Below are 16601 nucleotides of genomic sequence, written 5' to 3' on the forward strand. Positions count from 1 at the left end.
CATGCATATCCACATATGCACATGTACACTCATACACACATGCACACACACACACACATGCACACACGCACGCACGCACACACGAACGCACCTCCAGCATTTTAATAAGGACAGAAGATATTGTTTCTTTCTGGGTCCCAAAAGGTGCCAGACTAGGGAGAATCATTGCCAAACTGGCATGGGGAATTGTGACAGTGTAATGCAATTCAGATTTCCAGCAAGGTGGTTGAATGAGGAGCCATCTATAAGCCCAGATCCCTCGATCAATCAATGAATTAACGAGCAATTGCTAAACCACTGTCCAATAGGAATACAAATTTAAAAATATTGTGCCTGATTGGAAAGTCCTGGACCTGGACTGCCATTTCTTTAAGGGCTCCAGTCATGCTCACTTCATTCCCAGCTCAGTTCTCTCTCCAGACCACTCCACCTCCTCCACAGAAGTCTTGCCCATCTTGGAACAGCCCTCTGATTGATGGGCCCCCGGCCAGGATCACCATCCCATGAAGCTCTATTCATGGTCTGTTCACTCCCAGTACAATTCCCTCTCTGGATGGCAGCGCCTCCTCAGCAGTAGCTTTGCCTCTGTGGGAATAACTATCACCTCCTACATCCCTCTCCCCACCCCAGTTTCCAACTCAGCCTTTATGGTTTTGTCTTCTCCTGTTAGAATATAAGCTCCCTACAGGTAGAGACCATCTTGTTTTCCTGTATTTATATTCCTAGCATGTAGCATAGTTACTATCCACATATCAAGACTTAAATGCTTTAGCTAGCTAGCTATTCCTTCCATGCTAAGCAGCGGTAAATAAAACATGCTTGCAGATGAGCAAATACAATGTAACAGGGTTAATAAACTGAGATGGGGAGGGAGGGAGAGATTTGAAAGACACTGGGCACTCTCAGGAGGCCACATGTTTCTTGGCTCCATGATAAAGGATTTGACAGAAGCCAGGGAAGAAGGCTGTTCTCGAAGAGGATTAACCACTGAATCAAGAAGGGACATCTTGTTTTCTTGTATTTTATTTCTCTGCCAGCTCAATAGACTTTAAAGGGACTGCCAGGTTCCATCCTAGCCTTCTTATTCCTTACTTGTGAACGTACTATTGGGACTCAGAACTGCTCCCTCAAGGTCTATCTGTGTGTCTTCTGACAAGATGGAGCATGGCTTGGCCTCATCTTCCCAAGGGTGGCTGTCTTCTCAAAGAAGATGCAGCTACAAATTTCTTCAGCTCCCAGTAAGCTTCAACTGAGGAATCTAGGAATTCCCAAACTCACAAACTCTTCAGGCGGCCACTTGACAAAAGTCCATTTATCACTATGTCCAGCATGCTACTGGGGAAGAGCAGAGGACTGTACATGTAGTTCCATTACTGATGAAGCAGCCAGACCAAAACCAAAAGGAAGTTCAGCTGTGGATGTGTCTAGTAACAAAAGGAAAGTCTAGTGCTATAAAGATCTATGTTGCATAGGAACCTGGAATGCAAGATCGATGAACTAAGGTAAGCTGATGTGCTCAAACAGGAGGTGGAAAGACTAAACATCAACATCTCGGGTGTCAGTGAACTGAACTAGATAAGAATGGGTGAATTAATTCAAGTGGTCATTACACGTACTAATGTGGGCAAGAATCCCTTAGGACAAATTGAGTAGCCTTCATAGGCAATAGAAGGGTGAGAAAAGCAGTAGTGGGGTTTTGTTGTTGTTCAGTCCTTTTCAGTCACATCCCACTCTTTGTGACTCCTTTAGGGATTTTCTTGGCAAAGATCCTGGCGTGCCATGCCATTTCCTTCTCCAGCTCTAGTCTCAAAAACGACAAAATGGTATCTGTTTGAATCCAAGACAAACTGTGGAAAGGGGACAAGCCACCCCCACCAACTGCCAACTGACTACCGTGCAAAGGGCAAGCATGCCAGTCTCACTCAAGCAGCAAATCTCTCTAAGAGGAGGGCAGGAGGCAGGACATGCCAGGCAGGGCATACTACCACCATCACCACCATCTTGGCCACCATTTCCTCTCATACCTGGTGGAGAAAGCCCAGGGCCTTGAGCCAAAGAAGCTCAGGACTAGCAAAGTCAACCCACTCCAGGCCATCAGACCTGCTTCCAGTTTATATCCCACAGCCGTCACTGAAGTGAGAAATCATTGTGGAAGAGAAACTTGCCTTCCTTATCTGGTAACAACAACTAACCAACTGCCACCAACCAGAAAATAGGCACAAGAGTCCTGGGAGTGGAAGTGCCCCCTCCCCCCAGACCACAGGTCCCTGCTTCCAGTCAATTGCTCATAGCCATCATCTGGGGAGGCAGCTCTAATGGAGAAGGGGCCAGACATCCCCACCCCCCACTGCCTGCCGCACACAGGGCAGGCAGGGCAGCCTAACTGAAGCAGCAGTAGGAGAGATAGGAAGATACATGTGCCAAGCAAATCAAACCACCTTGGCCACCATCTCCCTTCAGAACCTGGGGGAAACAGCCCAAGACCTTAAACTCCAAAGCCTTGGAAGTGGTAGTTATTCCAGCCCAGTACCCAAAGCCATTATTGTGGGAAGCTAGATAGCAAAAGGCTGAAGATTAAGTAAGAGGAGAGAAAATGGAGACAAGGAGTAGAGATTGCTTTTCTAGGACTTTAACTAAAAACAGAAAGAGAATAATTAGACAATATCTTCAGGTGACAGTAGGGTCTAGTGAAGGCTTTTTAAGGATGGGGGAGACTCGGTTTTGTTTGAAGGATGTAGGGAAGGAAGCAGGAGATATGGAATGGTTGAAGCCAAAAAGATGGGGATGGGAGAATGATGGTGGAGTCAATCTGCTTTAGAAGGTGGGGGATGGGGTAGGATTGGATCTAGGGCTCCTGGTGAAGAGAAGGCCCATTCATCAGCAGACTGGAGGAAAGGAGAGATTGGGAAATCATCTCAATTTCACTCCTCAATGGAGAGGTGAAGAGGAAGGAAAGTTAGGCGGAGGGGCACAGTGAGGAGAGAAGATTTGGAACAGTTTCTTTAGTGACTGAGGTACAGAATCAACTAGGGAGGAATAAAGATTGCTTTGGGGCTGAAAGGCAATTCAGTACCAGAAACTTAGCATGGTCGTGGGACTTCTCCCAGCCCGGCTCAGCAGCACAAGAGTACGAGCAAAGGAGCCAGGTGGGAGGTGTAATGCATGGCATGGGTTTAGTAAAGGATAACCATCTATGGGGTCAAGCGGGCAATGGAGTCACAAGCATCAGAGACTGGGGAGTTGAATGGCAACATGGAGAGTTAAAATTGGGAAGGAAGCTAGAGCAGAGGTAAAGGCGCGAGAAAGCACTGATGGACAAACGGGTTGTCAGGAGTGATGAGGGTGGAAAATGGGTTTGGGAGAGTTAAGGCACAGGCAGAAATGGAATGATGGGAGGTATTGTCAGAGAGTGGAATGTCCACATATTTTCAGGACATTGAATGATTGTGGACAAAAGTGACATACAAGGTGTGACTATCCCTGTGTATGGCTGAGGTAGAATAAAGGTCATGTGATTTAAGGAGACTAGGGAAATGGGAGTTTAAGGACTTTGTGGTTGTTCAGTAATTTTCAGTGATTTCTGACTCTTTGTGACCCCATTTGGGGTTTCCTTGGCAAATATAGTAGAGCGCTTTGACATTTTCTTCTCCAGCTCATTTTACAGATGAGGAAACTGAGACAAACAGGGTTAAGTGACTTACCCAGGGTCACACAGCTAGTAAATGTCTGAGGCCACATTTGAACTAATGAAGGTGACTCTTCCTGACTTTAGGCCTGGCACTCTATCCCCTGTACTACCCAGCTGCTTGAAAGAGAGCATCAAAATGCATTTTGAGGTCCCCTAGCGACCGTTGAAGTCTTTGTGAATCGAGGAAGATTATGTGGGGAACCAGTACAAAATCATGATTTCAGACTCTGGGCTTCTTACAGTAAGACCGTATCTCCCATCAGAAAAGTACTTCCCCAGGCTAGATTGTCTCTCTGGTCAGACTATGGGTCGCCTAAGAGGAAAAGCTGTATTTCTTCCATTAGACCAGGAGCTCTCCAAAGCTAGAACTCTGTCTGCCTCATCAGTCATTACTCACTGTCTGAATCCAGCTTAATTCAAACAATTTGAAGAATGCCAACTATGTCCACGGCATTGTGGGTCTTCCTGCCAAAGCCTGATGATGACCATGCTAAGGGGTTTCCCAACTTTGCCACAGATTAAATTTCACTTCTGTTCTCATGCCTGCTAGACAGGGTCAGGTTTTGCCTGGAAAAGGATTTGGCAGAGCCAACCCCAACAGGGGTGGGGATGAGGCACAGGGAGGCATTTCTCCTTTGGGTACCACAGAAAGTATAGGACTTGGGGACCAGAGCTTCTATCCAAATGAGATGCTGATGAGGAAGCCAAGCAATTGCAGGATGAAGAATCAGAAGTCAAGGAAAAAGTCACTGTCATGTTGGATGTATGTTATGGGAGTATTTGCTATGAGGGAAGCTGAGGCAGGTGAGTTGAGGATCTGATTATAAGGCTAGATCTGAGGCTATTGGGGAAGTGAGAGAAAGGAATATTCATCCATTAGTTTCTGGGGGTATGAAGATGGCTGATAAGGGGGCATCTCCAACCTTGGCACAAGAAGAAAGGAATAAATCTGTCTTGGGAAACAGCAGCAGCTCCTCACTTGCCTTATTTGCAAGGTCAGCACCTGTACCTAGGCTCTTCTGTGTGGGGTACAGAGCCTAGCCAGCATCAAACACACTGAGGCTTAAGGCAATGCTGACTAGGGCTTGCTCAGACCTGGGGACCAGGGATGTCAGTGTCTCTGGGAGCAAAAACCCCAAGGAAGAAGGGGGTCGCCCTACACAGCTACCCTTGACTCTCTCCTTACTATTTCTGCCCCTCTCTGTCAGCAGCAGCTCTACTGATGGACCCTGGGGCTTAAAGGTGGAGCCTTCCTCCTGCCCCCACACACTGCATGGGGGTGCCCTGATCAACTCACCAAGCCCATTTTAATGTGACTGATAGCATTGCCTCTTTGGTCATAGAATTACAGAATCATGGGGCAGCTAGGTGGCGCAGTGAGTAGAGCACCGGCCCTGGAGTCAGGAGGATCTGAGTTCAAATCCAGCCTCAGACACTTGACACTTGTACTAGCTGTGTGACCTTGGGCAAGTCACTTAACCCCAATTGCCCCGCCCAAAAAAAAGCAAAAAAAAAAAAAGAATTACAGAATCAAAAAGCCTGAACTGGAAAGGATCTCAATCAAATAATCAAAAAGTATTAATGAAGAACCTACTAACCCTGCCTAACCTCAAGAAGCTTATGACCTAACTGGGAGAGATAATATATCACAGATAAATATTCACAAAATAGATACCAGAAAGTTCGGGGAGAGGGAGGTGCCCTAGCTACTGGGGGACCTAAGAAAGACTTCATGTAGAAGGTGGCACTAGCTGAGCCGTGAAGAAAATTAAGGATAATGATGGTGGTGGTGGTGGTGATGGTGGTGGGGGTGGGGGTGGGAGGTTGGGGGGGAGGTGGGGGGGTGATGGTGATGGTGATGGTGATGGTGGTGGTGGTGATGGTGATGTAGTGTTTTAAGCCTTACAAAGTGATTTGAGGATGTTATTCCATTTGACCCAACAACACTATTGGGCTTTTACTAAAGCTGAAAGGATAAAGGCAGAGAAGCCAATGAGTTAGTGTAACAATTCTCAGAATATGGCCTGGGGACCCCTGGGAGTCCCAGAGCTACTTTCAGGGGCTTCTTGAGGTCAAAACTATATTAAGAATAACATTAAGATGCTTTCATTTCTACTTTCTTATACAGTCAATTCTAATATGGCAAATATTTTAATGTCTAATATGGTAAATATCAATAGATATAGCCCACATAAACAAAACCTCTTTGAAGGGTCTATAATAAATTTAAGAGTGTGAAGGAGTCCTGGGCCCTGGAAGTTGTCAGTTTCTTGTCTGCAGTGCATTGCTGTTTAATTGTTGGGTGGCTTGACTGTCTCAGCTCCCAGGGTGCCCCCTGCTGGCCTCTTTCCCTAAATCTCAATGTCACATCATGAAACCCCAGAAAAGTTCCCCTGTCCTTCCTCATTAAAATAATCTGGATATTTTTGTCATGATTTCATTCTTGAGGGTGTCCCGTCCCTCTTGAAAAAGCTTCCCCTGTGGACTATTGAACCGTGGGATTTTATCTGTCTATCCTTTGGATGAATTTTTGTGACTGTTCTCCCAAGGCTCGGGTACATGTCAAATCAAGCCCGTATTTCCCCTTCTCATCTACTGGAAGCTCAAGCATACCACTGCCTCCTTTCCAGGTTCCTGTCATTTCTACCTAAGCAGTCAGTTCCTGTTTACTGCTCAGACTCACATTCAGAATAGAAGCACACACCACCTGTTCCTCCTCCTACAGAAAGATGAAATTATCCAAAATACCCATCTAATACATTTCAACAGCTCTGGTTTTAGCAAAGAAGTAGGGAGAGACAGAGACAAACAGAAACAGAGAGACAGAGACAGAGAGACAAAAACAGAGAAAGACAAATAGAGACAGAGACAGAAAAGTCTCTCATCACACTAACTCTAATCTGCTTCCAGAATTCATCATTTAGCTCCACCTTCTGGCCCACTGTCGATCCTGGTAGTACTAGGCAGCCACCATAATTTATTGAGTAGAGAAATGACATGCTTATACCTGTGCTTTAGGTCAATCGCTTTGTCAGCTAGGGGGGAAGATAAAATGGAGCAGGGAGAAAATTGAGGCAGGGAAGCCAGCTAGTGCAGTTGTGTATACTCCACACAATAGAGTTCCCTTGGTCCCCAAGATCTCATTTCCTGAGGAAAATAATCCCAGCAGGAAAAATGCCATCCTAGGCACCCCACCCCAACCAGGCTGCCTTCTTGCACACGGTGACTCCATCCTTTTCTGTACTTGAATGATATAACCTTCTGTGTCTGTGGAACTATAAGGGGCCGATCCATTCTACAACGCCCATGGCTCTGTCGTCTTCCCTGACTAAACAAACCAGCTGCACCTCCTTACTGACACTTACAGCCAGTGTCTGAGCCCTGGCTATACCCAGCCCTGGCCCAGACAGTTATGTGGGAGGCATGAATTGGAAGGAATGATAGGTACCATGCCCCCTTCTGGATTGGCCCCTGGGAAAGCTCCCAGCCTGTCCAACCCTAGTTAGCCTCCTAACAGGGGGAGGCATGGCAGGTACCATGACATCTAACTGCCATTCTCTCTCCTTTTCTTTCTGCCATTTAGCCCATCACACCCACGAGATCCTTTTTACTGCAGTGGGTACATCAAAGACACTTTTGGGCTTCACCATGGTCAGCTTCTTGGATGATGTAGAGATTGCCTTCTATGACAAAAAACACCAGCAGCTTGTGATCAAGGAGGCCTGGGTCTCCCGTGCCCTGGGGGCTGACTTTGTAGAAGATCAGCAGTACAGGCTGATGAACAATGAGATTGACTACCTTTGGGCCCTCCAGAATTGGGTACAGAATGATACCTTGGGCAAAGGTAAGTCTGCCCCAAACACCTCTCATCCTTTTTTTCCTTCCCTCCAAACTCCTCCATTCCCCCTGAGGCTTTAAGGACCCAAACCCATGAAGCCACACCACCAAGGTAAGTGGCCAGGGGGTCAATGCCTGCTACGTCCTGACCCAGGGAAAGGACTGTGAAGACTTCTGTCCTAAGCCTTAATCCTCACTAAACAACATCAGTTTCCCGGGGTGCCCATTCTGTCTCTTAGAACAAATGCCTTTGGCACCCAGGCTTCTACTACTTTTCAGATTCAAATCCTCGAACCCCAGCTCAAATCATCAATATCTTGCCATCCCTAAGCTCAGAAACCCACTGCCTTCTATCCCCAAATAGCACTCCCCCTTCTCCTGATACGGCTGCTGAATCTGTATGCCCGATTTTCCTTTTCATCCCACGTGGCTATATATTCCACGTCGTGAGTGCATTTTTCACATCGAAAAATAATCAGCCTCTGACTGAATGCCCCCTAACTCCTTAGCTATCCCACCAGACTATATGATTTATGGTTTTCCTTCTACTGAATGATGTAGCAACCTCATGGGCCCCAGAAGGGCATTTGCTTTCTATACCTATGTAATGGCTAATTTGAAGAGGTTTGTCCACGTAACCACTTAACGAGTGAGATCGCTCCTCTCCAAACAAGGAACACATGGGAATACATATATATAGTTTAGGTGGGCAGTCAGTCAATAAACATTTAATAAGTGTTTACTCTGTGGCAGGCTAAGTGCTGGGGACACAAAGAGGCAAAAACCAAAATTTCTTGTCCTCAAGAGTATTGCATTCTGATGGGGGGGGACAATATACAAACAACTAGGTACCTACAAGATGTACAGAGAGAAAACAGTAGGCCATCTGAGAGGAAAGGTGGGGGGAGGGTAGAAATGGGGAGGTACTAGGAAAGGCTGAGATTTGAGTTAAGTCTCAAAGGAAGCCAGGAAGGCTGGGAGACAGAGGTGAGGAGGGAAAGCATTCCAGGCATGAGAGGCAGCTTGCAAGCAGGCCAGTGTTACAGATCACAAAGTACATGGATGAGAATAATAATGTATGAGAAACCTAGGGAAGTAGGAAGGAGTGAGGTTATAAAGGTCCTAAAGTTATAAAGGATTTTATATTTGATCCTGGAGGTAATAGGGAGCCATTGGAATTTATTGAGTAAGGTCAGATGTAAAGTTTAGGAATATCACTTTGGCAGCTGAATGAAGTAAGGCCTGGAGTGGGAAGAGACTTAAGGCAGGGAGATGAACCAGAGAACTATTGCTGTAGTCTAGGCGGGAGGGGATGAGGGTCTGTATTGGGCAGCTGTGTGAACAGAGAGAAGAGAACACGTATGATAGACTTTGTGGTGGCAGAAATAGGATTGACAGCAGATTAGATGTGTAGGATGGGTACAAGTAAGGAATTGAGGATGATCCCTAGTGGTGAGCCTGGGCAAATGGGAGGCTGGTGGGGCCTTGGACAAGAATAGGGAAGCTAGGAACTAAGAAGAGTTTGGAGTGAAAAATCATGAGTTCTGTCCAGGATATGTTGAGTGTGAAATGTCTATGGGACATCCAGTTCAAGATGTGCAACAGGCAGTTAGAGATGTGAGACTGGAGGTCAGGAGACAGATTAGGGCTGGATCTATAGCTCTGGGACTCATCTACCTAGAGATAATAATTGAATCTATGGGAGTTGGTGAAATCACCACGTTAAATGGATGGAGGGAGAAGAGAAGAGGGCCATAGGTAGTGGATGAGACTTGGAGGAAGATAAAGCAAAGGAGACTCAGATAAGTAGGAGTAAAACAAGAGGAAGCAGTGTCACCAGCACCTAGAGAGGAAGCAGTAGGCAGGAGAAGAGAGTGATCTGACAGCATGAGAAAGGCCATTAGATTTGGCCATTAAAATTGGAGAGAGCCTTCAGTTGAATGATAAAAGCCAGAGAGCAGAGATTTAGAAAAGAGTGAGAAGAGAGGAAATACAAGCACCTACTGTGCGTGGTTTCGTCAAGTTTGTGGATGAAGGGGAGCAGAGATAAGACAATTGTTAGCAGTGATTGGGTAGATCAAGAAAATGTTTGTTTTAAGGATAAGAAGGCAGAAAGTGTAAGCAGCAGAGAAGAAGATAAGGAGAGACTAAAGATTAGGGAGAGAATAGGAATGATAGAGGGGAAGATGCCAGAGAAGACAGGATGGCAATGTTCCCGTCACCCCAAAAATCAGAAACATGCAACCTAACGCAGGTCACTTCCAACCTTGACAAAGGCGAGCTCTTTCTCTACGAGGCCCATAAGGCGGGGACCCTCCTGCAGGTTCCCTTCCTCCCAATCCAATCCAATCCACATGTATTAAGCACCTGTATGTGGTGCTGGAGGTGGGAAGACAAACAATCCCCACCCACTGGGCGCTTTCATTCTACATTCCCACCAGCTTTGTGCTCAAAGGAGCCCTTTGCTCTCCCAGAGAACCACACAGTCCAGATCTGGCATAACTGTCACCTGGACCGAGGCATCCATGTGAGCAGCCGCATCTGGTGTGCTGTGGATGGCGAGGACTTCTGCCAGATGGATGAGCAGATAAACCACTGGGTGGCCAAGAAGCCTGAGGCTAAACCCGCCATACTCCTCGCAGAAGTGATCTACTGCTCCAAGAAGGTGAAACGCTACCTGGAAGACTATTGTGTCCAGCCAATGAAAAACATCCTACAGTATTCCAATGTCCGGGATAATGGTGAGGCCCCTCTCCTCCCAGGAGATCCGGACCAATGGCTGAAGCCTTAAAGCAGGAGCCTAGAGCTCTAGGGCAGAATGGCAGGGAACCTCCAATTCGCAGTGCAAAAGTCAGCAGCATAGAAACGGGTAGATGATTATTTCTTTGGAGGAGGGGGAATCATGTGCTGTGAATTCTACTCAGATGCCTAATCGGGGTGAAAAGGGGCAGTTTAGCACCAACTGTGGCATGAACTGGGAAAGCATCCAGCATCAGCCCAAGGAAGGGGGAAAGGAAGGAAGTGAGCGTTTCTAGAGCACCTACTGTGTGCGACAGACTGTGATGCTGTGATTTCTTTTTTACAAAAATTGTTTCCTTTGATCATCACAACAACCCAGAAGGTGGCCGCCATTATTATCCTCATTTTACAGATGGGGAAGTTGAGGTAAACAGAGGTTAAGTGACTTGCCTAGGGTTACACAACTAGTGAGTGTCTGAGGTCAGATTTGAACTGGGTCTTCTTGACTCCAGGCACAGAAATCTATCCACTGCACCACCAGCTGCCTCCAAAGATGAATTGTCTCTGTCAAGCAGCCTAGCTGAAGGCAGAGATGCCATCACTAGAAAGAGAGCCACTGGCTGATTTTGTTTGTTTGCTTGTTTGTTTGTTTTAAATGAACCTCGAGATATCCCACCTACTTAGCTTTGTAGGGGTTATGATGCTCATGGGTGTAGGAAGTACCCACAGTGATAAAGCCCTGGGTCTTCTCAGGTATTATAACTTTAAATAGTCTTTGTTACAACTTACCTTAACTTATTCCAACAAACGGGGCCCTAATGGCCACTTGTAGTTGATTTCGATATCTTCTGCTGGCACATTATCACCAATATAATCCAACAGGCAGTAATTAAGCACCTACTAGGGACGAGGCATTGAACAATATGAATATGAGATATGAAAGTTAATTAAAAACAGACCCTCCCTAGGGGATATTGCATTCTTCTGAGGGGAACATTAACCACTGTCTTTTCTTAGGGCCTTTTTTTATGCAGAGCACCTGGCAGATCAGTAAGCAAGATACAAAGAGATGAAAAGTTTGGGACTCCTGGCTTTACTGGGTCTCAGTTAATGTGGGAGGCATTAGGACGCTAAGGAGGCCAGGGTGGGAAAAGAAGATGGAAATGAAGGAAAGAGTAAAAGTCCAGATACAGTTGGACAGGACGCATTCTGTACTGACCTCTGCCCACAGTACCCCCAGAGGTGACTGTGTCCCAGCATGATGCCCCAGATGGCAACGTCACCCTCATCTGCACAGCCACAGGCTTCTACCCCCGCTCTATCCTGCTGCGCTGGGAGAAGGATGAGCAAGTGGTGGTGTGGGGGCAAGAGAGCTCCAGCGGCATCTTGCCCAACAGTGATGCCACCTTCTACCTCCAAATCACCCTGAAGCTCCAGTCGAGGAACATGGAGACAGGATACAGCTGCGTAGTGGAGCACAGAGAGCTAGAGACTCCAGCTATATACCCTGGTGAGTGCCCCACCCAAACTGGTCTGGCCCGTCCCCGGAGACCATACCTTGGAGTTAGCCTCTCCAACCCCTACCCAGGGAGGGCCCCCAGGGCAGGATTCTTGCTCTAAATCTATGACTATTCCCTCTAATAATACTGACCACTGCTTTCAGTAAAGATTTCCATCCCCCTTTGTCTGATGCCCTTCATTTCTCCCAGTGCCTGTAAAGCCCACCAAGGTAAGGCCTTGGCACGTGGCCCTGAGCATCCTGACAGTCATCACCATGTTGCTGAGCTGTGTTGTTGCTTTCATCACATGGAAGAAGAGGAAGACAGGTAAATATGTGGGGCCATCATAGATGGGAAATGCTTTACAAACCCTAAAGCGCTGTGTAAATGTATGGGATGGTGATGGTGGTGGTAACAGTCATCATAGTGAGAATTATGAGGGCCATGAACAAGATGGCGACAGTAACAATGATGGCAATGCTGGTGACAGTGATGGTGACAAGACTGATGGTGATGGTGGCAGTAACAGTCATCATAGTGAGAATTATGAGGGCCATGAACAAGATAGCAACAGTCACAATGATGGCAATGCTGGTGACAGTGATGGTGACAAGGCTGATGGTGATGGTGGTGATGACAGTCATCATAGTAAGAATTATGATGGCCGTGAACAAGATGGTGACAGTAACAATGATGGCGATGGTGGTGACAGTGATGGTGACAAGGCTGATGGTGATGGTGGCGATGACAGTCGTCATAGTGAGAATTATGATGGCCATGAACAAGATGGCGACAGTAACAATGATGGCGATGGTGGTGACAGTGATGGTGACAAGGCTGATGGTGATGATGATGCTGTCAGTGATGACAGGGATGACGTGATGATGATAACAGTAGCAGTGATGATGAGGCTCCTGCCAAGATGCAAGGTAGTCATGAGGAAAGCTCTTTACAAACTGAATCTCAGAGCTGGAAATAACTTCAGAGATCACCTAGTAAAATCTGTCCATCTACCCTCCCAACCCCGCCGCCCTGGACACTGAGAACTAACCATAGTTCTGCACTGGTGGCCTGGCCTGCCTGGTTCTCTATTCAGGAAGACTTGAATTCAAATCCACCCATAGATACTTACTAGCTAGGTGACCCTGGACAAGCAACTGAACCCCTCTTTGCCTCAGTTTCCTCATCTGGAAAATGAGGATAAACCTCCCAGGGTTGTTGTGAAGATCAAATGCCATAATACTAGTACAGCACTTAACACAGTGCCTGGCACATTGTCCTCATCACCATTATTATTATTCATTCGATACCTGCTAATGGTGGGTGTCCTCCAAGGCTCAGTCCCAGGCCCTCTTCTCTTTTGGACGGATGCTGCTTCACTGTGGGATCTCCTCAGCTCCATGGGTTTAATTATTATCTCTACACAGACAATTCCAGGACTATGTATACAACGCTGTCTCTCTCCAGAGTGAAAGTCCCACATCACCAACTGTCTTTTGTATATCCCAAACTCAACATGGCCAAAACTGAGCTTACTGTCTTGCCCCAACAATAAACCTTTCACTCCTCAGAACTTGATCTCACTGCCAAACTTCCTCCCAGGAATGCAAACTCACAACCATGGTGTCACACACCCCATATCCAACTCATTGCTAAATTCTATCTTTCCTACCTTCATGTCACCTTGGTATATGTGTATGTGTGTGTGTATGTATTTGCGTGTATGTATATGTCCCCTTCTCTCTCTATTAACACTGTTGTTCAGTCATTTCAGTTGTGTCTGTGTCTTTGTGACCCCTTTGGGCTTTCTTGATAAAGGTACTAGAGTGATTTGCCATTTCCTTCTCCAGCTCATTTTACATATGAGGAAATTGAGGCAAACAGAGTGAAGTGACTTGCCCAGGGTCACACACCTAGTAAGTGTCTGAGGCCAAATTTGAACTGAGCACTAGAAGTCTTCCTGACTCCAGGCCCACCATTCTATCCACTGTACCATCCAGCTGCCCCATAACCATGAACGCCCTCCTCGTATTCAATAAACTCTATTATCTCCAAATCCAAATATAAAATCCTATTTGACATTGAAAGTTCTTCACAACCTGGACCCTTTCTCCATTTCCAGTCTTCTCACACTTTTTTCTCCTCTACACTCTTGATGATCTGGCTACACTAGCCTACTGGCTATCACTCTCACACAACACTCTGTCTTCCCTCTCTGCCTCCTTGCACTGGCCATCCTCCATAGTTTGAATGCTTTCCCTGTACCCCCACAGCTCTTAGCTTCCCTTAAGACTCAGCTCCAACCCACCTCCTACTGGTGGCCTTTCCTCTGATGTCACTGCCTCCAGCTACCAGGGTCCATCTCCTCTGAGATTACATGACATCTGCTCTGTAGCCATCCTAGATGTACCTAGTTATTTACATGTTTTCTCTCCATTAGGATTTGATCTCCTACAGGCCTTTCTTTGTATCCCTAGCACTTGGCACGGTCCATGGCAAACAGCAAGCTCTTAATCAATGCTTCCTGACTCACTGACAAGTGCAATAGAACTGTCAGCTTCCTGCTTTGGGACATTATACCCCTCAATACAACCTAAGTTTGAGTTCACAGACAAAAAACTGTAGATCACAGTGTTGACTCACATAGGGATTGTTGCCCCCAAAGCCCTAGGGTTTTTCCATACAAACTGTCATCTAGCCATCACTCCCTGGTTTTTGAGTGCTCTCGACCAAGTCTGAATCCACCTGACTTATTATCATCCAACCCATGTCTCTTCATCTTACCCACAAGAATAGTGTGAGAGGCTTTATCAAATCGTTTGCTAAAACCCCAGCACACTCTATCTATTGCATTTCCCTGTTTTACCAGCCTCTTTACCCTGTGTACAAAAGAGATCCAGCCGGGTCATCATGACCTGCTTTGGATGAACCCATGCTGCTTCCTAGTGATCACTGTTTCCCCCAAAAAACATCCTCTAGATTTCTGTCAAGAATCAACGACAAAGTTTCTGGTCTATTGATTGAAGAATTCATCTTCCCTTTTTGAAAACTGAGACCACATCTTCCAATCTCTTCTCATCCCCACAATATTCTCCCATTCTCCATGATTTTTCAAAGGTCATTGACAGGGTCTCACTAGGCTCTTAGCAGCAAGGAAGGTCCCCAGAGGATGGCTACTACCCCTTCTTCTCAGGGCTCTGGGAGTAACCCTAATTGTCTTCTAGCACTATAGCTCATAAGCCCCTGCTAATATGTTCCCCCTACTGATTACAGTTGACATCAATTAATCAGCCAGATCTAATAGCTTTTAGAAATGAGAATTTAATGAGGTGTTATAATAAGAAGAGCTGGGACAAAATATCCCCCAAGAAAACTGAGTGCATGCTCTCCCACAAGACAGAGTCTAAGGGGAAGTAGAGCCAAGCTTGGAGAGCACATTGGAGAAGGGGTACCTCATAGTTCCTGGTCTCTGGAAGTCCTTTCTCCCCTAATTGGGGTCATCACGAAATTTCCCATAAGTGTGGTGTGGCTTTCTGCTGTGCTTCTTAGAGAGAATTGAAGCTGTATTTACTCTGTGCATTGACTTTGTTCTCTGATCCCATCGTGCTGCCATCTACCACTGCTGTTCTAGGGACACTGCTATGATATCCAGGGGATGTCCAAAAATCTCCTAACCTTTCACAGTTCACAAGGGGGTCAAGGAGGCTCTGGTCAAGGGGGTAAGGAGGCTCTCTCCTTCACACTCTCCCCAGCAAGCAATGCCTTCTAAAGTTCTTGCCAGAGTTATTTTCACCAGTAGGCTAGCCTGTCCCTTAAATCCCAGATTCTGAAGTGGCTTTTAATTTTATCCAAGATTCCAAGTACGGATGTGTCTCTTCAGCCAATCCCGATACATTTTCTGTGTAGCATCGTTTCATTTTATCCAATGGCTAGAAGCATTTTCCTCCTTCCAAATTTATTGAGGATTTTTTAGATGCTTCAGGTTGATTGACTCAAAAAAGCCATTCTCTCCTAATAAAAGTGTCAGGAATAGAGCATCTTATTAGTACTGTAGGTGGAGTGAGGTGATTAGATGATTCAATGATACCCTCCTCCCATTGTTACAATGGGGAGATTTGGTGACCAGAAGCCATGCATTACAGCTAAGCTCTCTCCCTTTCTTCTTACTTACCTTGGGTTTCAGCTCTCTGTTGGTCAGGATCCAGACACTCTTCCGTTAAGTCTCATATTCTCCAAGCTCTGTCCTTGATTGCTCTATGAAAGCTCTCTGTGTTCTCTACAGAGGCTTACCTTCCCAGATAGGTGACCCAAGAGCAGGTCTGATGGGCAGCCACTTGCCCCACACCTGAGAACAAGTGAGATTGCTCCAGAGGAGTCAGTGAGACCCAGGGCTTGACACACTTGGCTTTTGGTCAGCACTAAGACTGAAAGAACAAATTGGCCCCAACAGGAATAATGTCATAGCACCATACTCTGAGCTGCCTGATCAAGCCAGCCTGACCACATTTACATATGACACACAAATATTGTTATTATATTACCATTATCACCACCAATATCATAATCATTCTTCCACCAGAGTCTGCCTTCGCTGTCTCACCAGGCTCTGCAAATAAATGATCCTGGATCCCAAGGCTGCACCAAGAGGCCAAGCTCTGACACATCCTACTTGTCGGGAATGTCTTCAAGGATCGTTCTGGGCATCTGCCAACTGAGTAGAGATGAGCTAAGTACAGAGAACCACATGACCAGACAGTTGGTGCTGGTTTCTTTTGTCAACAGCAATTCATTAAAGGAGATGCAGCCTGATACCTAAACTAGATGAGGTTAAAGCAGGG

The 16601-nt window shown here is 46.3% G+C and overlaps 1 protein-coding gene across 1 annotated transcript; it reads left to right on the forward strand.

Annotated features, from left to right (window-relative positions):
* The first annotated feature begins 4377 nt into the window (after positions 1-4377).
* LOC118841341 (zinc-alpha-2-glycoprotein-like) lies at positions 4378-16383 on the forward strand. The gene is made up of 6 exons (XM_036748711.1): positions 4378-4492; positions 7272-7532; positions 10000-10266; positions 11496-11774; positions 11974-12090; positions 16343-16383. Exons 1-6 carry the CDS (start codon positions 4378-4380, stop codon positions 16381-16383), a joined length of 1080 nt encoding a protein of 359 aa, XP_036604606.1.
* The last annotated feature ends 218 nt before the right edge of the window (positions 16384-16601 follow it).

Source organism: Trichosurus vulpecula, chromosome 3 (genome assembly GCF_011100635.1).
Source record: "Trichosurus vulpecula isolate mTriVul1 chromosome 3, mTriVul1.pri, whole genome shotgun sequence".
Classification (NCBI taxonomy): Eukaryota; Metazoa; Chordata; class Mammalia; order Diprotodontia; family Phalangeridae; genus Trichosurus; species Trichosurus vulpecula.